The 24,863-nt window shown below is 46.7% G+C and overlaps 1 protein-coding gene across 1 annotated transcript in view; it reads left to right on the top strand.

The window, feature by feature from the left end:
* Positions 1-14,186: 14,186 nt before the first annotated feature.
* Positions 14,187-24,863, top strand: part of CCDC63 (coiled-coil domain containing 63) — a 28,183-nt gene continuing 17,506 nt past the window's right edge. Inside the window, 5 exon segments of the mRNA XM_065890444.1 lie at positions 14,187-14,356; positions 17,205-17,394; positions 23,851-23,868; positions 23,871-23,972; positions 24,385-24,566. Coding sequence (XP_065746516.1) covers positions 14,298-14,356; positions 17,205-17,394; positions 23,851-23,868; positions 23,871-23,972; positions 24,385-24,566 — 551 coding nt within the window. The 5' untranslated portion in view covers positions 14,187-14,297.

Genomic DNA, 24,863 nt, shown 5'->3' with positions numbered 1-24,863 from the left:
AGGTTCTGCCCAGAGAGCATTCCCAGGAGGGGAGACAATGTCCAGGGTCTGGGACCCCATGAGCCTGAGCTCTCCCAGAGCTCTGTCACCCCTCAACATTCAAGGGACCCTGGGCTGTGCTTGGGGCAATAGCCACTTGAGTCTTGTCCCAGCAGACATGAATTTCCTCAGTTAGAATATAAGCTCTTAGTGGTCTGAACTGTGTCTTTTGTATCTTCTGCACAGTATTATTGACAGCTGATGCCCTCAGGCACCCCAGGCATCAGGCACCATGCCTATTTCAAGGGTACCTGGGATTTGTTTTAATCAGGTGTGGTAAGACACACAGACTTGGAAATGACTGCCATGAAGGAAGAAGTTTATACTCTCACATCCCTAGAAATAGGCACAGCAGACGCAGATGTTTGAAAAGAACTCACTTCTCCTGTGTTCCTTCTTTACTCACACTATTACCACACTCACAACACTTCTGACACCAGATGTGTGAGTTTTTTTCCCACACCATGCAATTCTCTGTGATGCCAGCTGGGTGTCCTACAGTTTAACTCAATTCTGACACCGTCTACCTGGAGCCCCGTGACACTGCCCCCCACTTCAGGTGCCAATCGTCAAGTCATAGGTCCCCAGGTTACCCACAACTTCTGTCCAACTTGACTATACATCAGAGGTTCCCATGACCTCCTCCCCCTTGGATTCGATTATTTGCTAGAACAGCTCACAGAATTCAGGGAAACACTGACTTACGTTTACCAGTTTATTATATAATAAAGGATATAACTCAGGAACAGCCAGATGGGGATGCATAGAGCAAGGTATGGGGGGAGGGGTGCTGAGCTTCCATGCCCTCTCTGAGAGCACATCACCCTCCCAGCACCTCCACATGTTCACCAGCCTGGAAGCTTTTCGAACTCCATACTTTGGGGATTTTTTTTATGGAGGCTTCAACACATAGGCACGATTGATCGTTAACTCCATTTTCAGGCCCTCTCCTCTCTCTGGAGAATGGGGGGGGGCGGGGGGGGGCGGGGCAGGCTGAAAATTCCAAGTTTCTAATTATGGCTTGGTTATTCTGGTGACCAGACCCCAAAAGCCCACGACAAATCACCAAAAAAGCCCACCACAAATCACCTCATTTGAACAAAAGACACACCTCTCACCCAGGAAATTCCAAAGAATTTAGGAAATCTGTGTCAGGAACTGGGATCGAGATCAAACAAATATTAGGGCAAAAGATGTTCTTAATGCTCTTATCACTTAGGAAATTCCAAGGGTTTTAGGAACTCTGTGCCAGGAACCAGGGGCAGAGACCAATATATATATTTTCTATTATTTCACAGTGTAGGGAAAGGTACATGGGGAAGAACCAGGGTCAGTCAGGAGGCAGAGGGAGTGAGGGGAGAACGTGGGCAGGAGGTTTTACTGTAGTTTCTGCAGGAAGAAACGTGCAAGGCAGAGTAAGCAGGCTGAGAAGGTTTAGAATTGGCTCATTTGATTACTTATAACAGGCTCTAGGGTGCAGGTTCCTTCCCCAGTTGTCTGGTACCTGGCCCTGGGGCGATTAGGGCAAGGGGATATTGGCCTGGAGCTAAGAGCTTGATAAAGTAGATGGTTGGGGTGTGGGCTTTGGATTGGTTGGTTTGCAGGGGAAAGGCACACTCCCAGGGGAGTTGTTTGCTCTCTCTAGGAATTAGCTAATCTTGAGAGGGGCAGTCCTTTCTAGTGTCAGCAAGGCCCTGAGATGTCAAGGCATCAGAATAAAAAGATATGCTTATTACAGAGCCTTACAAGTATCATATTGCTCAATATTTGAAACCAATCTATTATTTCAGTTGGCGTGAGTTCAGCAGCCAGTAACAAAAGAACTGATTAATAGAGGCTTAAGAAATAAGATGTTTAATTCTGACATAACAAAAAGTCTTGAGGAGGAAGCTTCCAGCTTTAGTCTGTCAACTCAACAGTACCCAGACCTTTTCTCTCTTTTGCCTTTTTTCTGTTCAGCATGTTGGTGACGTGGCTCCATATAATCCCAAGAAGCTGATTCAGCTCCAGGCATCAAAGCCCCACAGAACATGGTCCCAATGAGATGGAAAGGTATTTCAGTTATCTATTGCTGTGTAACCAACCATGCCAAAACTTAGTGGCTTAAAACAACAAGTTATTATTTCTTACACTTCTGTGGGTTGACATGAGTACAGCTGGGGGGTTTTTCTGTCCCACATGGTCTTGGTTGGGGCCATCCACTGAAATGCATTCAGCTGGCAGCTGAGCCAGGATGGAAGATCCAAGAAAGCTTCACTCACATGTCTAGGGCCTTGGTGCTCTTCCACGTGGCCTCTTTATGTGGCTACTTGGGGTTCCTCACAGCATGGTGGTCTCTGAGCAATGAAGTGTCTTTCACGGTGGCTGGCTTCCAGGGCAAAAGTGGAGGCTAACAGGCCTTCTTAAGCCCTATGCCTGGAAGTGGCATAGCATCACTTCTGCAGCATTCTATGGGTCAAAGCAAGTCACAAGGCCAGCTCCAATTCAAGGGGAGCTGTATCCGCAATAAAAGTAAGAAAAGGAAGGAAGGAGAGAGTAGATATTTGGGAGGCAAATGGCAGGGTCTGCCACAGTGAAGCATCAGTTTCCCCTTGAAGAGGTGGCCAGACAGAGACTATCTTTCCTTAGAGCAGTTGAGTGGCACGGTGGGTGTGTACTACTGCTTGGGGCACCAGGGTAATATAATGGCATCCAGAGTCTTCTCTTTCCCTCTCCCTCTCTCTCCTAGTTCAGTGTGCTCTACCTGCTCATTGCCTCACCCACAGGGGTGAGACCATGGTAGGGAGAGGATGATAGCACATATGGGGAGGGGGAGAGCCCAGTTATTTGCTTTTTCAAAAAGACGGAAACATTTGGCACCGCTCCTGGTGCCAAATTGAAATTAATGCTGGCTACACTCCCAGCCTGGCTCCCATCCCCTCTGGAGGGCAGAGTCTCTGCAGCACTGAATCCAGGAAGGTCACTTGCTTGTCACAGGGGAAGGTGGGCGAGGGGCTACAACAGTCAGGGCCCCGGAAGAAAACTGAATCCAGTTCAGATGCTCAAGGGGCCTTAAAGAAGGGACTGTTCTCAGAGTGTGGGCAGGTTTAGGGGATCAGAGAAGGGAGGTAGAGGCACTGAGAGATTAGCAACAGAGGGAAGCCATTACCACAGTAAAGGCAGGGAGAAGCAGGGTAAGGAACTAGTGTGACCGAAGCCCAGCGAGGGCAGGAGCTGGGGAAGGCATCTAGACAGAGGCTGTAGTTGTGGAGGTGTGTAGCCGCCAGCAGGGACATGATATTGAAGGAGGGAGTTTGAAAGAAATGCCCTACCTCTCTCTCCCCCTGCCTTCTGATCTCCTGCTGGTCCTTCCCATTGGCTACACCCAGTCAGAAGCCCGAGGGCAAGGGAGCCCATGGGTGATGTGGGCCATACTACTGATTTCTGGGAAACACAGGGCAGGCAGAGGAGGCTGGAGAATGAATTGGGGTGGGGTGGGCGAAACAATACAGTTGTATTATGCAGATGCCCAAAAGATATGGTTATTTTTGTATAACCATTTTTCAGTACTCCAGAATGTCCCCCATTCATAGATCTGCCACAAGTTACTTAAAAAATCCTTCTCTTGGGAGTTCCCTGGTGGTCTAGTGGTTAGGACTTGACGTTTTTATTGCTGTGGCCTGGGTTCGATCCCTGCTCCAGGAACTGAGATGCTGCAAGCCTCTTGGCAAAAAAAAAAAAAAAAAAAAAAAATCCTTCTTTTCTTTGTAGAGAGCTGTTTTATTGAAAAACGATATACATATATAAAAGGGACATGTCAGAAGTGCACAGCTTGATGAATTTTCACAAGAGAGCTTATCCATGTAACCAGATCAAGAAACAGAACATTCCTAGCACCCAGGAAGCCCCCTGAGTCTCCTTCCAGTTATCACTGCCCAGCTCCCCTCCACCAGAGAGCCTGGATTCTGACTCCCAAATAGCACAGGCTCATTCTCCTGTAGAGATAATGTTACAATGGGCATCTTTGTGTCTTCGGATTTTTTATTATTTATTTATTTATTAATTTTTGTCATTGACTTGTTTTCTTAGGATGAATCTCCAGATTTAGGTTTCCTGGGTTGAAGGGTGTAAACATGTTTATTGCTCTTGCTGTATGAGGCTACATTACTTTCTGAAGGATATACAGATTCCTTATCACTTCTTATCCCAAAAGTCAGCCACTGAGATTATAATTGGTGACTCTGGCTTCAGTAGAAGGGAGCCATGAGGGGGCCAGTTCTGGATCCCATTAGGGAGGAATCTGAAACTCTAAATACCAACAATGCCTGCTCTCTTGGTATGTGATGTTTTTGATTGCAAATGACAGAAGCTGCTGTAGGCAGACATGGAGATTATTGCAGGCAATTAGGCAGTCCGCGATTCCTGGGTGGGTTTGCAGCTCTGTAGCAGGAACAGAACTCAAATCCCCCCCGCCCCTGGGCCCAGGCACTTCAGCTCACACCTCCGTGCACTGGAGGTTCAGCCAACATTTGGGTCTGTTCCCAGATCCCCCAAGCGGACTTCCCCTCACATCTCATTGGCCACCCCAAGATTTCAGTGGGCTCACTTTCTATGAGATTCAGTGCTCTCCACTCAATTCTGGAACACAAATCAGGGTTTTATTAGCAAGGAAGATGTGATGGAAGGGCTTTGTGTGTGGTCAGCCTCTGAGCAGTGCATATACTTAGGGAAAAATAGCTGCTCCAGCCCTGACTTCACACAATCTCTTGGCTCTTGTACCCCATACCTATTAATCAGTCTTTTGTTTCTCAAGGAATTTTTTGTCCAAATTCTGTTTTCTGGGAAAGAAGCTCTGATTTGTCTAACCTGGGTGAGGGGTTCCTGTCCAGTCAGCCATAGCAGAAAGAAGGATTTGGTGACACCACATGCCACCAACATGGAGATTAGGCCACTCGGCAGGGCTGGGCTGGAGTGGGTAGCCTTTCCTGAGTTACCCAAAGACAAAAGAAAGCAGTACCGAGGGCACCCGTGAAGTAGGGACACCCAAAAGTATTTTTTCCTCCAAACGGTTTGTTATTTCATTTGAAAAAGCATTATGGCAGAAGTCAGAATCCTGTCAGACTACCTGACCCTTATCTTATGGATCAGTACTCTTAGTATTTTCAGTGCCATAGGTGGGATGAAATACTTTACAATCTTTTCAGGCTTTAAAGTTCTCAACTTGGCCCTGGCAGTCTGAAGAAATTAAGGCTCAGAGAGGTCAGCTGACTTTCCTAAGAGCATGCAGCACATCAGTGGCAGAGCTAGGACTAGAACCTGGATATCTTAACACCTTGCCCAGTGTTCTCTCCATTATATGACTGTGCCCTCCCCTTTTTTGAGAATTATTTTCACAGCCCCTGTGGAGGGGCCATTGTGCCACCTGATAGCAGCCCCCTGGCCCTTGTTATTGTGCCAACAGTGGACATAAAATCTAGACTGGCCAAACTGGGTTCTCTTTCCTGGGAAGTTGAGATTAAGAAGACAAAGATTGACTTCTTTTAGTTCTTTTTTTTTTTTTTTTTGCGGTACGCGGGCCTCTCACCGTTGTGGCCTCTCCCGTTGCGGAGCACAGGCTCTGGACGCGCAGGCTCAGCGGCCATGGCTCACGGGCCCAGCCGCTCCGCGGCATGTGGGATCTTCCCAGACGGGGGCATGAGCCCGTGTCCCCTGCATCAGCAGGCGGACTCTCAACCACTGCGCCACCAGGGAAGCCCTGATTTCTTTTAAACTGGGATCTTCCTCCAGCTTACATGCAATAACCATGATATTCATATAATTTAGCATGCTTTTGGCTGCAAGTAATGGGAATCCAGACTGGCTTAGACAATAAGAAAATGTATTAATTCCTTTAACAAGAAGTGCGGAACCAAGGTGGATTTCAGGTATGGTATGATTACAGTTCCAGCTACACTGGTCTGCAATTCTGTCTAGGCTCCTCCCTCCATAATGTGTTGGCTTTGCTCTCACATTGCCTTCCCTTATGGTTACAGGAGGGCTGCCAGCAACAATAGGGGCAACATGCTTCCTTGTTCTCATCCATGGAGCTAGAAAAAAGCATCTTTCCAGCTCTGGACTGTAAGTCCTTTCTTTCTGTCTGATTAGGCCATTGTCAATTATGTGCCTATTCCTGGACCAGTTGCAGTCTCCAGGAGAATGCTATGCACAGATTGGTTTAAAATTAGGTTCCAGGTCCAATCATTGGCAAGGAGGATGGGATGGCTGTGATGGGCTAAGAGTAATTGAGAGCTATCCTGGAGATGTGTGTGAAAATCAATTTCTTTTGGCCATCTAGGCTGAATGGGAGAGGGATGGTTACCTGAACAAATTGGGATCTGTTGGGAAGGAGGAAGGGGGAACAGATGCTGGAGAGCCAAAAATAAAACCATTTTGAGTTATTTCAGGTGGGTTTCTGATCCTTGTTGTCAAAGACTCACTTGGACAATCAACTTCCTGGTCTGTGGCGAAATGCCTTTGCCCAGCCCCTCTGTATCCCGATTCTGATTTTCTCCTCCGTTCTGTAGACTCAGCTGTCGTCAACATTTCCCACCGCTAGCTCATCGTTTTGGCAAGCTGGCATCTCACTCTGCTCCAAGCCCTGCTGATGGAGCTGAAGATCCCTTTAGCAGAATTGATTCTGGCATGTTTTAATTTAAAAAGCCTTGCACTTCTCTGCATGGAGGCTGCTGAAATCTGTGCCCATAAAAGCAGAGAGTAAATTCTTCTGAGGAAAGCCTATTTTTAACAAGTCCTGAACCTAATTGAACTTAATCATTTTTCAGTCGTTGACACTTGAAATTATGAGTCATTGGGCTATATATGGAACTGAGGGCTAGAGCAGCCTTTTAAATATCATATAGATGGTAGATATCAGCTTCCAGAAGAACTTCTCAGGTTTGGAGCTGTGTTTTCACTCAGAATTGTGATAAAGCATGGGTCTCTAGAGACAGCCCTGGGTTCAAATCCTGAATCCCCCACTTACTGCAAAAGTCACTCTATTTTCTCAAGCCTCAGTTTCCTCATCTGTATTGAAAACAATCTTTTTTTTTTTTTTTTGGCTGCAATGCATGGCATGTGGGACCTTAGTTCCCTGACCAAGGATTGAACCCGTGCCCCCGGCAGTGGAAGCATGGAGTCCTAACCACTGGACTACCAGGGAATTCCCTCTTCATCTGTAAAATGAGGCTGGCAACACTTGTCCCAAAACATTTTGTGTGAATCATCAAGGCCTGACATGAAGCTGCTTATGATCATTATTTATTCTACTTTTCATTAATATTCATGTTTTCTTGCAGAAATATCAATGTGTTTGATTTTCACATGTTGCCCAAATCCCATTAGTAAAATATAATGTCCCCCTAACTTCCCTCATGGTTACAACATGGCTGCCAGCAACATCAGGGGCAACATGCTTACTTGTGCACCATATCACCTTTCTGAAACCAAAAACACAGTAACTTCTAAAACACATCTTGTCCCAAGAGTTTAGGTATAAGAGAATGGAGAACTTAGTAAGACTGAGCTACTATTCACTCAAGGGGTTGGAGGTAAGGTGGAAATCACAGGCATCAAAATTACCCTAGAAAACCAGTACCCCTAATCATTTCCCTTCAGTAATGTGGCTGCTTCTTGAGTTTAGCCCCAGAGGAAGTGGTTGGCTTATGTTTCAGGGCCATTTGTATGAAAAAATGTCTATCTTTAAACCATCAAATGCGGTTAGGCCAGTGAAAAATGCTCATGCCAGGAGTCACAGGTGACCTGGGTCAGACTGGGGTGCCCATGTCAAGCTCACAGAGCGTGGGGTGGGTGCTCCTAAAGAAAACTGATGGACAGATTCCTCTGCACCCGTGGTTATTTGTCTCAAGTTCTTTCTTTTTTTGCAGAGCAGAAGGATCTGAGTTCTGGACTTCTCTGGTGGTGCAGTGGTTAAGAACCTGGCTGCCAATGCAGGGGACACGGGTTCGAGGCCAGGTCCGGGAAGATCCCACATGCCACGGAAAACTAAGCCCGTGAGCCACAGCTACTGACCCTGCGCTCTACAGCCCATGAGCCACAACTACTGAGACCACGTGCCACAACTACTGAAGCCCATGCACCACAACTACTGAAGCCCGTGTACCTACAGCCTGTGCTCCACAGCAAGAGAAGCCACCGCAATGAGAAGCCCACGCACCACAACGAAAGTAGCCCCCGCTCGCCACAACTAGAGAAAGCCGGCGGGCAGCAACAAAGACCCAAGCAGCCACAGCCAAAAATATATAAATTTATTTAAAAAAAAAAAAAGAAGAGAGATCTGGATTCCTTTGTAGTGTATGTACCCAGCAGGGTTGCTGTAAGTACGGGTAAGTACGGGTGAGATGGGGAGTAGGGAGACAGTGAGAGGACTTGCGGGTGAATGAGAGGAGATGGAATGGTGATTGAATGGCAGTGTGAGTGGCCGAGTCAGGGAAAGAGAGCGGTAATTGAGTTAAGAAGTTAGTGGCGTGAGGGTTAGTGGCTAGTCTGGTGAGGGGTCGCCGCGGGGGAAGAGGGGTCGTTGAGGAGTCTGTCGTCCTTCCCCGCTCCCCCCCGCCAAAAAAAACAACTTTCCTTTCACCAGCTGCTCTGGTCCTCTCTTAAGGGCCCTGGACCCTCTTAGCACCTTCCAGGGGAAAACGCCCCGTCTGTGCGAGTCACAAAGGCGCCCGTTCCAGGGTTCCGAGAACGCCCGGACGTGAGAATGGGGGTTGGCTCAGCGCAGCCGCACAGCAATCAGTCCTCCCGGCGCCGTCGGACACGCAGCTGCAGTGGCCGTTGGACACGAGGTGGGAGGTGTCCTGCAGGGCGTCCCTGGTAAGTTTCGCGGAGAGCGCAGCCGCGCCTGCTGCTCCACAGCTCCCCCTGCTGGGGAAAGCAAAGACGTGGCGGCTGCCCCTCTCCTCTTCAGACGTTTAGCTGCCTCTAAACCTGGAAAATATCTTGGCCCCCATGAATTAAACGTAAATAAATTACAGTGTGTAAAATAACTCCAAGGAAAGTACAACAACCTTCCATTTCCCCCTGTAACGATCCCAATTTTTAAAAATCTGTGGGTGTTTCTGCACCTCTGCTTGATTAGTGCTCCAAGCACATGTTTAAACCATGTTATGCATGCAGCCTTGGCTTCATTTTTTTTACAGGATCCTCCTCTCTCAGACTTGGAATTTATAACCCACATAGTGGCCTGTCCCAGGGGCCCTGCAGAGCCCTTCAGGGGTCAGGATTTTCTTTTAAGTTCAGATTGTTAAAATTCAGCAGCAGAGGAGGATCCAGCCTCCTCTACCCCAGCTAATTAAATATTAGACAATAAAGTCTTCTCCCACCTGGGAGGAGACTTTATTCATTTAAATAGCATTTGCTAAGAGCTTATCATGTGCCCAGGACTACAGATACTGTAGTGGTAGACTGAGGTCCGGGGAGCAGGAGGCATGTTTGTGATGCTCCCTGACCTGGAGCTCTAGATTTCTTAGCACTTTCCAGCGCACACAGATGGGCAGCTTTGAGATTCCTCACAGGAACCGCATACTCAAATTCCTGCTGGCTCCAGGCAGTTACAGGAAATGTGGGAATTGGGGGGAGGAGGAGTTAGGCAATGGGGAGGAATGGAGCCTGCAGCCAGGAGTGTGAGTGCATGACCCATATTCACATCTTAAAACACTGCCTGCTAAAAAGAACTGAAGGCAGGTTGAATTTGCCCTGTGGGCCTCAAGTTTGAGACCCCTGACTAAGAGGGTGGTGTGCCAGGGCCCAGGACACCCTGCAGGTGCTCTCTGAAGGCCCAGCTGTGAGAATGGGGGTCGATCTGTTCCCAGGGAACAGAGTGGGTCCAGCCCACAGAGCACAGAAAGGGAAAAACTTGTGTTGGTGTCTGGAAGCTGTAGAAAAGCCGGTATCCCAGGGGGAGCCTGGTTGTGGGTGTGTGTATGTATCAGCGAAAAGGTAGGAGTTGATGGAGCCTCCAGCTCCTGGGGAAAAACACACAACACAACCAGTTAACTCAAGGGCGAGATAAACTGACACTTGAAAATCCTGATTCACAGACAAGTTACATTCATCAAACACCTGTCATGTGCTAGGCACTGCGCTAAGAGCTTTATATACATTATTTTATGCTGAGTGTGGGGGTGAGCATCCCCATTCTATAGATGAGGAGACTGAGGATCAGAGAGAGAAATCACATTGTCAGTGAATTTCAAGTATACTTTATTTAGTCATGCTTTTAGAAGGGTGCATTACAGATCCACTTAGGATCAAAAGAACCCTTAAACATAGAAAAGCTCCTGCACCATATGAAATCGGAGCTGCACAAAATTCTAGAATTGAAAGAGGTCCTAAAGTGAGTATTCTTTGCCCAAACCTTATCAGTCTAATAAATCCTGCCATAGCCTCTACCCGTACCTTGAGGGCTCTTCCAGAAATAATCAAGCTATGGAACCATAGTCTTTATTCCACTTCCCTGCCTGTGGGAATTTTCCAGCATTAGATATTTTCCTTCAAATATGATTTACCAAAAATCAGTTAGTCCTCAAACCCTCTAGAAAACCTCTAGGACATATTAGGGAAACGCCAGAGGTCTTACAGTCTCAGCCACTATATTCTTATCACCCAGCAGATTGAGAATCATTTTCAAGATAGTGGATCATGTAGGGCAGGAATGATCTAGGCTGCAATGAACAAGATACTTGATAAGGGTGCCTTAAACAATAGTGACACTTAGTTATTTCACTTAACGAGAAGCCTAGGGTAGGCGGTTCCAAGGATGGGGCAGTGGCAAAGTGTCAGTGAGGCCCTAAATTTCCCCCCATATTTCTTTGTTCTCTTTAGTGTGACAGTGATATTTCTCCTCCTGGCCACAGGATGGTTGCTCCAGCACCAACCATTGTAACCTTCACAATAATTTCCAAAAGCAAAAGAGAGGGGAACATGGACAAGCTCTTTTTATCACAAAGGAATAGGAATAGACATCTCCTTACGTCTCATTGGCTAGATCTGAGTCACATGTTCATCTTTCAACCAATCATTGACAAAGGGAAATGGGTTACTATGATTAGTGGGAACCAATCATGATTCATCCTCTGGAACTGGGCAGATTGAGGAGGGACAAGCTCAGAGTCCTGTTAGGAAAGAAGAAGTCAGAGTGTTCTTAGAGTCATACTAGTTGCTGTAGCAAAGATGCCCCCTCATTTCATTGGCTTAACACAACAGAAATTAATTTTTCTTTTCTGTAACAGTCCAATGAGGATTTTGTGGTTGGCAGGTGACTTCTTCCACAAGCTGATTTAAGAGACCTGTCTTGTGGCTCTGCCCATCTATGGCTGCGCCTAACATAGATGTCAGATTGGGAAGAGAGGATGAAAATGTCACATCCACTTCTTAAAAAGTCATGGTCTGGAAGTGACACACCTCTCTGCTCACATCCCATGGGTGAGAATTCGTAGCTCTGCCTGGATTCAGGAGGAACTGGGAAGTGTAACCCCTGGCCAGGCAACTACCTTAGCAACAACCCTTCGTGAAGGAGAAGTGACTGTTGGAAGGCGATTAACTCGTCTCTTACAGGCTGATCTTCTTACATCCCTGCTTTTAAGGAACATCTTGGCTTTTCCAGACCTCTTGGCCAGTCACTTCCCAGTGGTTACTGCTGCCTACACTAGACCACACATCAGTCTCTGAACATTCCTTTTATTCACTTGCTTCTCAGCCTTTGCCCAGGCAGTTCTCTTTACCCCAAATTCCTTCCCCACTTTTCTTCTCTGCATGGTGAACTCCTATTAATCCTTCAAAACCCAAATTGAAAATCATCTCCTTTTTGCAGCCTTTTCCACTATTTTGCCCTGGGCGGGGTTCATACCACCTTGAAGGTTAACTTATCCCTGAATTCCCTACAATGTTTAGCACATAGTAGGGGCTTAGTTTTTATGCTAAAGAGATCTAGGTACTTCAGGCATGAGAACTCATTTGGTTGCAAGCGACAGAAAACTCATCTCACATTGCTTTAGGAGAATATGTTGGTTCATGTAATTGGACATGACCCAGAGGTATCTTCAGGCTTGGCTATATCCAGGGGCTCAGATGATTCCCCTACGGTTCAATTTCTCTTGATTTTGTCTTCTGTCCTCAGTGATAGCTTTATTCTCAGGCTCCCTGAAGAGGCAAGATGGCTGCCAGCCACTCCCAACCTCATTCACATAGGTTAAAGTGCAGCAGGAAACAGAGTTTCTCTCTTCCTGTGTGTGCAAGCTTAAATTCCACTATTCACTCTGCTTGGACTAAGCAAGGTCATGTGCCCATTCCTGAACTGATCACTCAGGCCAGGGGGCTGGAATTATGCAGATTGGCCAGGGATCTGGCACTCTGATTGACCCATCCAGAGTCATAGGTTGCAATACAGAAGTTGATGGAGTGGGGTCAACCTCAGGGGAGCAAAAAATGACCAGGAGTAAGGGAGGGAGTGGCTTCCCACTGGAAATTCCAGGTATTGCTACCAGGAGACAGAGGAATGCTGGATGCCCCGTAAGCCCACGTAATTTTTTTTTTTTTTGTGGTACGCGGGCCTCTCACTGTTGTGGCCTCTCCCGTTGCAGAGCACAGGCTCCGGACGCGCAGGCTCAGCGGCCATGGCTCACGGGCCCAGCCGCTCTGTGGCATGTGGGATCTTTCCAGACCGGGGCACGAACCCGTGTCCCCTGCATCGGCAGGCGGACTCTCAACCACTGTGCCACCAGGGAAGCCCACACATAAATATTTTTTATGCTGAACCTTCATCCTATGAAAAGACCCATATCGCACCACATCGTAACAGCCACTGTTTACTGAGGACTTACCTTGTGCCAGGCTTAGTGCCTTACATGCTGAACAACCTGTGAAGTGGCTTCTAGAATTTCTCCTATTTTCCAGATGAGGAAACCAAGGCCCAGAGAACTGAAATGACTTGCTCAAACTTAACAAGTGGCCAAGGAGGAATTTTTGCTGAGATCTGATGGTTGACACAGCAATGCTTTAAACCACTGCACTGTAGGACCCCTCAGTGGGTGGCAAAGCTAGAATTTTCTTGTTTAAGAATCTAGCTCCTAGGGGCGGGAGAGGGGGGTAAAAAAAAAAAAAAAAAAAAAAAAAAAAAAGAATCTAGCTCCTAAAGCCTGGGAGTTGGGGTGCAGTGGATCTTACAGCCCCATAGGGCTCAGAGGGTTAGCATTGTCGCCTTCTTTGAATACCTAATGTCTCTCAGTACTACTGGCTTCTGCTTTAAAAGCGGGGGGGAGTGTCCCCACAGCTGAAGCTGGGCGAATTTCGATGTAACCCCATCAGAGGAGACACTACCCTGATGCCATCTTGCCCCTCTTCTTTGGGAACACAAGGAGCAAGAGGGTAACAGACATGCCAGAACCATCTGCCTGGCTCCTAATAATAAATCATGAGAGGAACAGGTTTCAGGCAAACATTGCTTTAAAAAAAAAAAGCCACTTCTCACACCCGGGCAGCCATCTGCCGTGTCCTCCTCGTGTGCCAAGCTGTGGGAGGAGGAAGGTCTGCGGGGGGTGGGGAAGGGAGAGGGTGCTGCCGGGTCCTGCACCACCAGCAGGAGTGGCTCACAAGTTCTCTTCCTTTCGCCACTGTGGACAGGTATCGCAGAGAGAGAAAGGAGCACTTGCTAGCTTTGACCTCCCTGGATACAATGTCTGAGCAGAGCGAAAGCACAATTCCTTCAAGATGCTGACGGTGGGTAACAGTAGCTCCTACATACAGAGGGCTTACTATGGGGTCAGGCATTGTGCGGTCCTCTGTACACGTATTAACTCATCTAATCCTGACAACAAATCTATGTGTGCCCATTTTATAGATGAGAGACTGGAGACTCAGAGATGTTAAGTGACTCATCCAAGGTCACACAGCAAGGCCACCTCTTCAGTATGCAATAATGAGGTCCAGCTTCCTCTCCACCCTGGCAACCCAGGGTGGGTTTTCCATGTAACACCTAAGCAGTTGACATTACCCAAGGGTGGTCTTCCTACTCCAGCCCTGCCCCAAGCACTCTTCTTGCCCTCCATCCTTAAGCTGAAATGTGGGCTTTTCTAGTCACCTAACCTGTTGCTTAACACTCACCCTGTGTCACTCAAAAGAAGCACAGAAGAAAAGACCCTGAAAATTCCCAGGAACCTTCGGAGAAGACCAAAGAGCAGCTGGCCGAGGCAGAGCTTCCGAAGCTGAGGCAGCAGTTCCGGAAGATGGTGGACAGTCGGAAGTCCTTTAACTTCTGCTCCCAGCAGAAGATCACAAACCAGCAGTAAGTGATGCTCAGAGTTCTGTACTGAGTGAACTTGGAGAAAATTTTGGGTTTGGTTTCATGGGGCTTGCCTTCTGATGGGGTCTGGGGCAGGGACCCACTTGGGATAGCTTCAGTGGGGAGAGGAGATTTATTCTCAGAGTTCAGGGTGTCTCAGGGACTCCAAGGGGAGCAGCGCACCCATGTCTCAGGGAAGGACCCAAACAAGAAAGTGATTCTGGTTCCTGTTTCTTTCAACACATGGGTTTTGTTCTTTCCTCTCTGAATCTCAGCCGTGGCTGGTGGGAGATGGCTGCCTCCAATTCTTGAGCGACCAAAGGCCACACAGAGAGACTGTTCTTAGTCAATTCCAATCCCAAAATTCCCAGGAGAGGGAGAATCTGATTGGCTTAGCTTGGGTCTGGTGTCTACTTCTGGCCCAATCAGCTGTGGCCTGGGGGGGCTGAGCCATAGGACAAAAAATAGCTATGGGTATCCCCAGCGGTTCTAGCAGTAAAGGTGGGGAGTTCCCAGAGAAAGGGAAATCACCAGTCGGTGGATACCCCAAAGGACGTTTCCTGCTTGTGCGTTATTATGGGATCTGCAGGCCTGAATATTTGAAATTGAGTTGCCCTAGAAATTATGGTGTGTATAGTTTCTTTGGGCAACAGAAAGGTGTTCCCTGAGGTTGAATAAACAGACATTAAACAAACATTCTTAGATTCCGTCCAAAGAAATGTGATTCCTTAACCACATTCATAATGTTTATACAGGCAGTAACTGCCTATTGTTAGAAAGAAAATTTTACTGTTAGATGATGTGTGAAGTTCAGAGGATAGGGAAAAGGGGTTCTTTAGATTTTCCATGGATTGGTTCACTCAGAGCCACTGCTAGTCCATGTGGGATCATTACGTGAATTAGAAAAAGGCACCCTTTCTCAAAGACCCTTTACTGCCATCTGCTGGAAACATTATCATTATGTAGGGATTTTGTTAAAACAAGACAAAGTGTCTCGCAGAAAAGTGGAGTAAATCAACAAATCAATGATATGTTTTCAAGCAGATGGTGCTCCCTTGGGCTGTGCAGTCCACAACCTGCACATCTGTGCTGGTGACCCTGATTCACAGCCTACCCTTGGTGGGCATCAGGAAATGCCTACTTCTTGATGTGGCTTCAGTTTTTCTTGAATCTTACTTACCCTTCTGCATCTCACTCTACCCCGATCCATTTGATCTGGTTTCACTATGGTGGAACTGAAGGGGAGGAGAGTGGAAGAGAACTGGGGTGAGGTGAGTGAGGTGCTTAGGGCGTAATATTTAAGGAGGTGCTTTTCCCCAGTGCAGACCCTGCACCTATACCACCCTGAAAATGAAGACCTCCTTAAATTTTGGGGCACCTCACTCCCCTCACTGCAGTCCCAGCCCTGCCTAAAGACGGACAAACCTTCCTTTTGCTTTTCCGACCTCATTGCACCCCCGAAAACCTAACTCTGACTTACTATCCGGCTCTCTCTCTCTCTTTTCTCTGCACCTTAGCAAAGACCCCTCCCAAGAGGGGCTTAGGGGGAGAAAAGTCCCAAGGGCCAGGTTTAGAAGACAAGATGCTCTAGAACTGGGCATGCACTCCAGTGGTTGTTAGCAACACGTGGCTATTTACATTTGCAATTTATTAAAATAAATAAAATTAGAAATTCAGTTCTTCAGTTGCACCAGCCACGTTTCAAGTGCTCAATAGCCACACGTGCCTGATGGATGCTGTCGGACAGCGCAGCTAGAGAACGTTTGCATCACTGCAGAATGGTCTACTGGACAGCGCTGCTTTAGAACATCAGTCAGCAAACGGTGGCCAATGGGCCAAGTCTGAGTGGCTGCCTGTTTTTGTAAATAAAGTTTTATTGGCACACAGCCACGCCTCTTCATTTTTGTGTTGTCTAAGATTGCTTTGTTGAGTAGTTACAACAGAGACCCTCTGGCCTGCAAAACCTAAAGTATTTACTCTTTGGCCCTTTATAGAAAAAGCTTTGCAGACCCCGCCCTTGAACATTCTTTGCTGTTCTAGAGTGGCGCTTCCAAAACTTTAAAGTGCGTACAGGTCACTTGAGGATCTTGTTACAAAGCAGATTCTGATTCAGTAGGTCCTGGATTGAGACCTGAGCTGCTGCATTTCTCCAAGCTTCCAAAGGGCATTGAGGCAGCTAGTCTGCAAACCGCACTGAGCAGCAGGAATAGGCTGCCCAGACTTTGCCAGAAACTTGGCCTCTGTACCATTTCCTGTTGCTCAGTTGCCGTGCAGTCGCCTGAGTCTTCTTTTCTCTTTTAGAAATCCCTGGTTGCTCACGTCCCCGACACCCTCTCTTCTCCAGAGCAGACAGAGGAAGAGAAGGAGACTCATGTCAGCCAATTTCATAAATCAGTAGCCCCTGAGTAGAAAAGTTGGTGGGGGTTAGAGGTTCCTGTGCAGTCTGTGTTGACACACAATTGAAAGATCCTGCCTCATGGGTTTGCCTCTTATTACCAGAGATAACTGGCTGTAAAGCCGGAAAAGAAAGTCTGCAAAATCAGATGTCAGTGAACTTGGGGGCTCTCACCATGACTAGGTAATGGGTTTTGACAGGCACAGCCGCAAATTGTTCTGAGGAGTAAAAAAAAAAAATGCCGCTCAGAGAAGGGCGGAGCAGTAGAAGTTGCAGTGAACTGGGTCAAAGGACATCTGAGTTCTGGACCTGGGTTGGAGACCTTGGGTGAGTCTCTTCCACTTGCTGGGGTGGGAAGTACCCCTCTGAGTCTCCTTTCAGGACCAAGGGGCCTGGAGTGTCTGATCCAGGCAAACTCAGGGGTTCAGGGTTAATTACATGCTGCTTTCCCAACAGCAAGGAAATCAAGACCCTGCCGGAGGAGCAGGATGAGATCACCCTGCTTTTGAATCTCATCAAGTCCTCCAGGAACTTGGATCTGAATGAGAAAAACTACATGGAGCTGTGTTCCCTGCTGCAAACCAAGGAGGACTACGAGGCCCTGATTAAATCGATGAAAGTGCTGTTGGCTGAACTGGATGAGAAGGTGTGGTCTTTCTCTTAAAGGGTTAACCAGAACACCGAGCAAGGGGAAGGAGTGCAGGAGGTGTACTCCCCACCATACCCCCACCGTTGGCTTTTCTAAACGTGACTGTGGTCACTGTCTCCACCACCATTGTAACCCCTGATCTCTCAGCTCTATTGATCCATTTCCTCACTGTGGTCTCCACTGCCTCCCCATTACAGTAAGACTAAATGCCCCAATCCTTACTGTATCAGTCAGGAGAGGTTAGGTTATGCTGCAGTAACAAAATTCCCTCTCCCCAACTCAGTGGTTTAGAACAACAAAGGTTTCTTTCCCATTCATGGTTTATGTCTATTGTGGATTGGCTAGGGGCTCTTATATCCTCTCATCCTGGGGCCAGGCTAATGGGATAGCCCCCATCTTGAACATTGCCAGGTACTGTGGTAGAAAAAAGTGAGTCCTGAGGGTCTCACACTGGCAGTTGAATGCTCCAGTGACATGTGTCACTTCTGCTCATGACTCATTGGCTCAAGATAGTCTACCAAACCCGTAGTTTGGTAGACTATCTTGACCCAAAATAGTCAACTCTACCCATTCACAAAAGGGCCTAAGAAGTGCAACCCTCATGGATCCAGAAAGCAAAGAGCTAGAGACATTTGCTATACAGTGTTAATCCCTTACTATCGTTTGAAAGACCCTGCCTATCCCTCTAGGCTCATCCCATGTCATTTCTTCCTTAACTCTTCACACTCCAGCTGCAAAAGACTTCTTTCTTTCTTTCAAATAATGCTGAGCCTTTTCTCACCTCAAGGCCTTTGCACATGCTCCCCACACTGCCTTAACCTAGTTGCTTATCTTTATGTCTCAGCCTGAAGGTGACTTTCTCAGGGAGGCCTTCTCTATGCCCTCTCTCCGGTTTAAAGTATATGCCCCTGGTGTTAGTTTCTTGGCCAGGAACAAATAGCATACTCTGTAGGGTACTCGGACGAGTAGGGCGTTCTGGAACCTGGAGTAAATACCTCAACCTCTCTTTCTTCTCACCTCTGACCCCAACTACAAGGAAGCCATTGTGGATCCTTCCCGGTTAGCTTCCTGGGGCACAGAGCAGGGTGGAGAGTAGATCTTGGGGGGCAAATAGAAGATCCCAGCGCACGCCCTATCCTCTTTCATGTCACCCCATGGCACCTCCTTCACAGTACCTTTCACGGTGGTAATTATGCCTTAATATGGGTGTTGTCTAATGTCTCCCTAACCTGTCACCTGCGTGAGTCTGTTTTGTTCCCTACTGTACCCCCTGTTCCTATCCCAGTGTCCAGCACCTAGCAGGTCCTCAATAAATATTTACTGACTGAATGAATCTGGAAATCTCATTACACCTTTCCTCTGCTTCAAATTCTTCAGTAATTTCCAACTCTTGCTGTGATAAGGGCCCAAGTTCTTGGTGTAATTTGCCGGCTCTGCTGCCTCAGCCCCTCCTGCCTCTTCCACCTTCTCTCCTGCCTCCTTCTCCTCTGTGCTCCATCCACACTGGCTGCCTTCATGGATCCACAGTGCTGTCTCTCACCTCCAGACCTTTGCACATGCTGTTCCCCCTGCCTGGAGTGATGTTCCCCATCCTCTCTGCTTGGGGGAGTCTTATTCATCCTTTGCATCTCAGCTCAAATGCTGTTTCTGCAAGATAGTTGTCCCCTCATCTTTCTCTGCTACATGCCCCTACTGTGTGTGTGCAAATTACCATCTATCTCCCCTCTCCTAGGGCTCATCATGCTTCCTGGCTTGTTTCCAGTCCTAGATTGTAGGTTCCCTGAGGGCAGGGACCACTCTGTCTTGGTTACCATCATACCTCTGTTGTCTGGCACCAAGCAGGGGCTTAATAAAACTGATGAATGAGTGAATGAATGAATGAGTGAACAAACATATGAATGTATGAGGAAGGAGGCAATAAAAGTGAAGAAGAAAAATGGGGATGTGGATTCTCAGAAACATTAGAAAAGGCAACCTAGTTTTGGAATCCTCCAAAGAGTACGGCACTCACTGCCCAACACAAAAACCCACTTGGTCTAATTCCATCTCAGCACAGGCAGCTCCCAGAATCCCCTCCTGCTGTGTCCACCACACAATGCCCAGAGCTTTGTCCTTTCAAGGGGTCACTGGAGGTGAGGATATCACTGGGCCCTGCTTAGCCTCACAAAATAATTAATAAGCTGATGCCTTCCTGCTGAGCATCTAGTGTAGGCAACGTATTTCCCCATCAGCCACAGCCTTGGCTAATGTCTCCCATTGGGCTGAAGCCTAATTACTTTCAGCATCACAAAAGCAGCGTCTGACATAAAGGTGCCAAAGGGAATACAGCTCTGAATTTAATCACAAGAGCTGATGCCACAGCTTCCTTTGGCAAGGAGGTGGAGCCCTAGGACTCTGGGGGTCAACTCAGGCTAGGGCAGGCATCCTTTCAGAGCATGTGATGCCACACCTAATATATGGTGGAAGATGCTGCTCTCCCATATATCATTTGTTTTATTTCATAAGAGAGCTGGAGGGGGTTTGTGTTGAGGATGCTGCCTTGTGCATAGAACAGGAGAGGAGAACAGAGTAGAATAGGAACCTGACTTGACTTGAATCTGACTTTGTCAGTACTGATGAAATAATTTGTTTTTGCTGTGAGGGAGCTTGCGGAGGGGGGGGGGGGGGGGAGTGTGTGTGTGTGTGTGTGTGTGTTTGCGTGTGTGTTCCAGCTAACGTCCAAAGCCTGGCTAATATCAATCATAAACAGCATTACAGCATTCATATACCTTACCAGTTTTGTGAGACCCAGTGGTTCCCTTGGTGCCTGATCTTTTGCTTGAGAATGTGTTGGGCTGCAAGTATTGATAATAGAATTCTTGACTGGAAGCAACTGGGAGAACAGAGGTTTGTTTTTCTCACTTAATATGATGTCTGACTAGAAATAGGCCATCCCAGGGATGGTTTAGCAGCTCTACAATGATGGGTTCTTCTTTTTCTCTATGCCTCTCTTGACCAGCCTTCCCCTCATGGTCACAAGATGGCTGCCAAAGCTTAGCTAGTATAATGTCTCATATAATTGCATTCAAAAATAGGAAGAAAGGATGGGAAGTTTTTGTACATGATATTCTCTTCTTATGAGAGGGAGAATATTTTACAAAATTCCTCCAGCAGATTTTCTCTGATTGGCCAGGGCTAGGGTATATGCCCCATTCCTTGGCCAATCACGAGCAAAGGTAAATGGAATTTCTGTAATTGCTTTGGGGTAGACCAGGGGCAGCAGATTACAGTGCATGCACCAAGTCTGGTCTGTTTGTTTATGGCCCTCCAGCAAAGAATGGTTTTTACATCTTAAATGTTTACTTTTTAAATGGTTATGTGAGTACCTACATACTAATCTCTTCATCCTTGAAGCCTAAAATATTTACTATTTAGCCCTTTAAGATAAAGTTTCCCAACCCCTAGTTGAGACCAATGATGATTTATCCCTTGGGTTTGGGGGCAGAGCCCACCTTCCCTAATTAGATTACTGGCAATAAGAAAATGTTTTTATCTCATATAACAGGAAGTATAAAGATAATGCAAGCTTCAGGGTTGGTTGATTCAGCAGCTCAATTAGGTTATCAAGGTATTTGTCTTTGTCCTTTGGGGGCAAGAGAGCAGCAGCAGTTCCAGGGACCACATCCAGATGGAACAATACCGTCAGGAGAAGACAGACCATCTCTTCCTATGACTCTCTTAGGAATGAGGAAACTTTTTCCAGATGCTTCCCTACCAGACAGCCAGAGGCTCCAACTGGTTTAGTCTTGCCCATCCCTGAATAAATAAATCATAAGAAGAGTGATTAGAGTTACCATGCTTGGCCTGGATCAGTCTTCTGGGGTGGGATGGGTATTCTTTCCCAGAACACCCATGACGGGTTAACCACCCACCATGTCTACCACAGTACAGTTCTGGCTGTTGTCACCTCTGCCAGCCTCCTGGTTCTGGAACATTCTTCTGTCTTCCGTTAAGCATCTCTTGCTGCCTAAAAACCATCTTTCATCACTTTTCTGTGGGTCTTCCATGACCCTAAATGTATGAGTAGACCAGTGGCCTTCAGAACAGGCTGAGCCTGACAACATGAAGGCTTTGGCCTAACATGTTAAAAATCAGGAGATTTCATGTAAAAATTCAGATATCTGGCTTCTCTTTTAAAAAAAACTGGAAGATCTGGCAATATTGGGCCTGAATTTCCTTGAAGCAACTGTAACTACATAGTGTTGTGGGTGACACTGCCATTCTTTATGTTTTCCTCTCTAACAGATCCCTGACTTTATCCAGTGTGAGCATGCACCCAGCTAAAAAGCTACATTTCCCATTTTCCCTTGCACCTAAAGGTAGACAATGAAATGTAAGGGGACATCTGTTAGGGGTGTCTGGGAAAGTTTTGCTTTCCAGGCATAGGTCGTACCCTTCATCCATATTGCTTCCTCTACTTTCCTCCCTGGAACATAACTGTGTGAAGGCTGGTGCAATGGCAGCCATCTTTTGAGGGAGAAGCCAGTTGCTTCTCCTTGAGTTGCTGAACTTAAGCCAGCAGTGTATTATGAGAGAAAGATAAACCATAATTTGTTTAAACCACTGTTAGTTGGGCTTTCTGTAACTTGTAGTTGCATATGTTCCTAATTGATACAAGCTGCTGCCCCTGAAGGAAGGCTGCTGAGATCTGTGCCCATAAAGGCAGAGACAGTAAATTCTTGTGAGGAAAGCATATGTTTTTAAAAATGCTTCACTTTATTTTATTTTTTATTTTTTGGCCACACCGCACGGCTTGTGGGATCTTAGTTCTTCCACCAGGGATTGAACCCGGGCCCTCAGCAGTGAAAGGGAGGAGTCCTAACCACTGACCACCAGGGAATTCCCAAGGAAAGCATGTTTTTAGCAAGACCTGAACCTAATTGAACTTAATCATTTTTAGTTGTTGGCACTTGAAATTATGAGTCACTCAACGGCCAATGCCCCTTTTTAACAGCAAATATTTGGTAATACCTCCCTTACAATCCTGAAGTGAAATTCATAGATGATATAATCCTTTATCCTTCTTCTTTTAAATCAATATGATGCCATAACTATAATGCAAAGAAAAAATAAAGGAAAGCTACTTATACTAAAATTATATGTATTTCGATATGTGCATGTTTTGGCCTGACTTATCGAGACCGGGGCCAGCAAATTGCTCCGCAGAGGCCCTGATAGTAAATATTTTGGCTTTGTGGGCCACACTACTCCACTCTGCCTTCATAGTATGAAAGCAGCCATAGACAATGCAAAGAATGGGCATGGCTGTGTGCCAATAAAACTTTATTTATGAAAACAGGCAGTGGGGGGCTTCCCTGGTGGTCCATTGGGTAAGACTCTGCGCTCCCAATGCAGGGGGCCCGGGTTCGATCCCTGGTTGGGGAACTAGATCCTGCATGCATGCCACACCTAAGAGTCTACATGCTATAGCTAAAAAAAAAAAAAGGATCTTGCATGCCGCAATGAAGATCCCACGTGCTGCGAGTAAGACCCAGTGCAACCAACATAAATAAATAAATATTAAAAAACAAACAAAAAACAGGCAGTGGGGCAGATTTGGCCCAGGGCCTTAGTTTGCAGACCGCTGGTCTAAAAGATATAGTCAGAGGCCAGTATTATTGATATGCAGAATCACTGAAGATTCCACACTGCAGACTGATTTGGGCTTGTTGTATCCACAACTCAAAGATGATGATCCAGGTTGTGCTGGTGTCATGATTTCCAAAATGGTGGCCAACTCTTGGTAAAGTTCCAAACAAATCAACGAACATTCTTTTAATTTATACAGTGACTACATTCCTGGATAATTAAGTGTCTATTAAAACCTAATGAAAAATAGTGTGTGTGTATATGTAAAAGACAGTTTGATTCTAGGTACAGAAAATTATAGAGAGGTTCTTCACCTGCCTAATATCCAGAGGGGCACTGGAAAGTCAAAAGGGGTGGAGGACAATTCTTGGATGTTTGGTGCTGTCTTACATGTTGCAGGGTATGTGACATCTCATGACTTGCCATTAAGTGCCACTAGCATCCTCATCATTGCAAGAGCAAAAAACAAAACAAAACAAAACAAAAAACAAAGGTTACAGAAAGCTTCTTGGGGGAATAATGCCATTTCTGCTGGAAACCGTGGCTTTAGGGCCAGGTGAAATTTTCGCCCACAGGTAAGTGAAATTTACATGCACGGGTGAGAGTAAAAACCCTAAGTTGCCTCATTTTGCCCCAAACTGGCTAAGGTTAAGTTGAGTTGAGCATACACCCAAGAGAGAATTAAAATTCCATTCATGGGAAAAGAAAGAACATTGCAGTTTTTGTTTTACCACACTTGAGTTAGTGAACTGTCACATTTGTACCCATACAGATGTTAACACAGCTGGGTTTTCTCTCTCTCTCTCTTTCTCTTTTTCTTTTCAGATCATTCAGATGGAAAAAATATATATATAAACCAAAGACAGATCTTCTCAAAAATACAGGAGGCCTATAACCCCCAGAAACTGCAAAAACGGATCCACGTTTTGGAAACCCGTTTGCATCTCGTACGTAAGGTGTTCTCTGGGGGAATTCCCTGGTGGTCCAGTGGTTAGGACTCCATGCTTCCACTGTAGAGGGCACGGATTCTATCCCTGGTCGGGGAACTAAGATCCCACGTGCTGCAACGTGACCAAAAAACAAACAAACAAAAAATACTCTGCAAACAACTCTGCCTCCCTTTGCTAAGAGGGAAGAATGATGTCTGTGAAGCCATTAGCAGAACATACTCATCTCACTGGTTGAGTCGGGATAAGGTGAACGATGGTGTGCACACAGGCCAGGCAGCACTCCAACCATTGTTCTGTGGGCCTGGGGTGGGAGGTGAGGGGAAGACCCTTCAACCCTCTGGCTGCCTTCTGGAAGCTTGTCTCATGCCCCAGGAGTGAGCCTTATTTTGAAGCAGAGCCCTCCTTGCAGGTCACTGTACACTTTGACAAGATGCTGACCACCAATGCGAAGCTCTGGAAGGAGATTGAGGACCTACGGTATGAGAAGGCTGCTTATGACAACATCTATGAGCAGATTCATTGGCGCTTGTTGATGCAGAAGAAAACAATGAATATGGCCATCGAGCAGTCTGTGCAGGCCTATGAGCAGAGGTGGGCTGGGGGAGAGACCCTGGGGGCAAAGATGTCTCAGCCCCCTGCTGAGCTTCCTACTCTGGTCCACCTGTACCCACTGTGCTTATGTGTTGAGGAACCTGAAATCATCATCATAATAACTCTGAGTGCTGATTGTGTGTCGGCCAAGCATGATGCTAGATGCTCTGGGTAGTATTTCAACCTTCACAACAGCCCTAGGAGTTATTATCCCCATTTTACAGACCAGAAAATGGAGGCTTAGAGATGCCAAAATACTTACCTGAGATCCAAATAAATGGCAGATGTGGTGGAGTT

Source organism: Phocoena phocoena, chromosome 13 (assembly GCF_963924675.1).
Source record: "Phocoena phocoena chromosome 13, mPhoPho1.1, whole genome shotgun sequence".
In the NCBI taxonomy this organism is placed as follows: Eukaryota; Metazoa; Chordata; class Mammalia; order Artiodactyla; family Phocoenidae; genus Phocoena; species Phocoena phocoena.
Note: the sequence above shows the minus strand (reverse complement) of the source record. Positions and strands in the feature narration are given on the sequence as shown.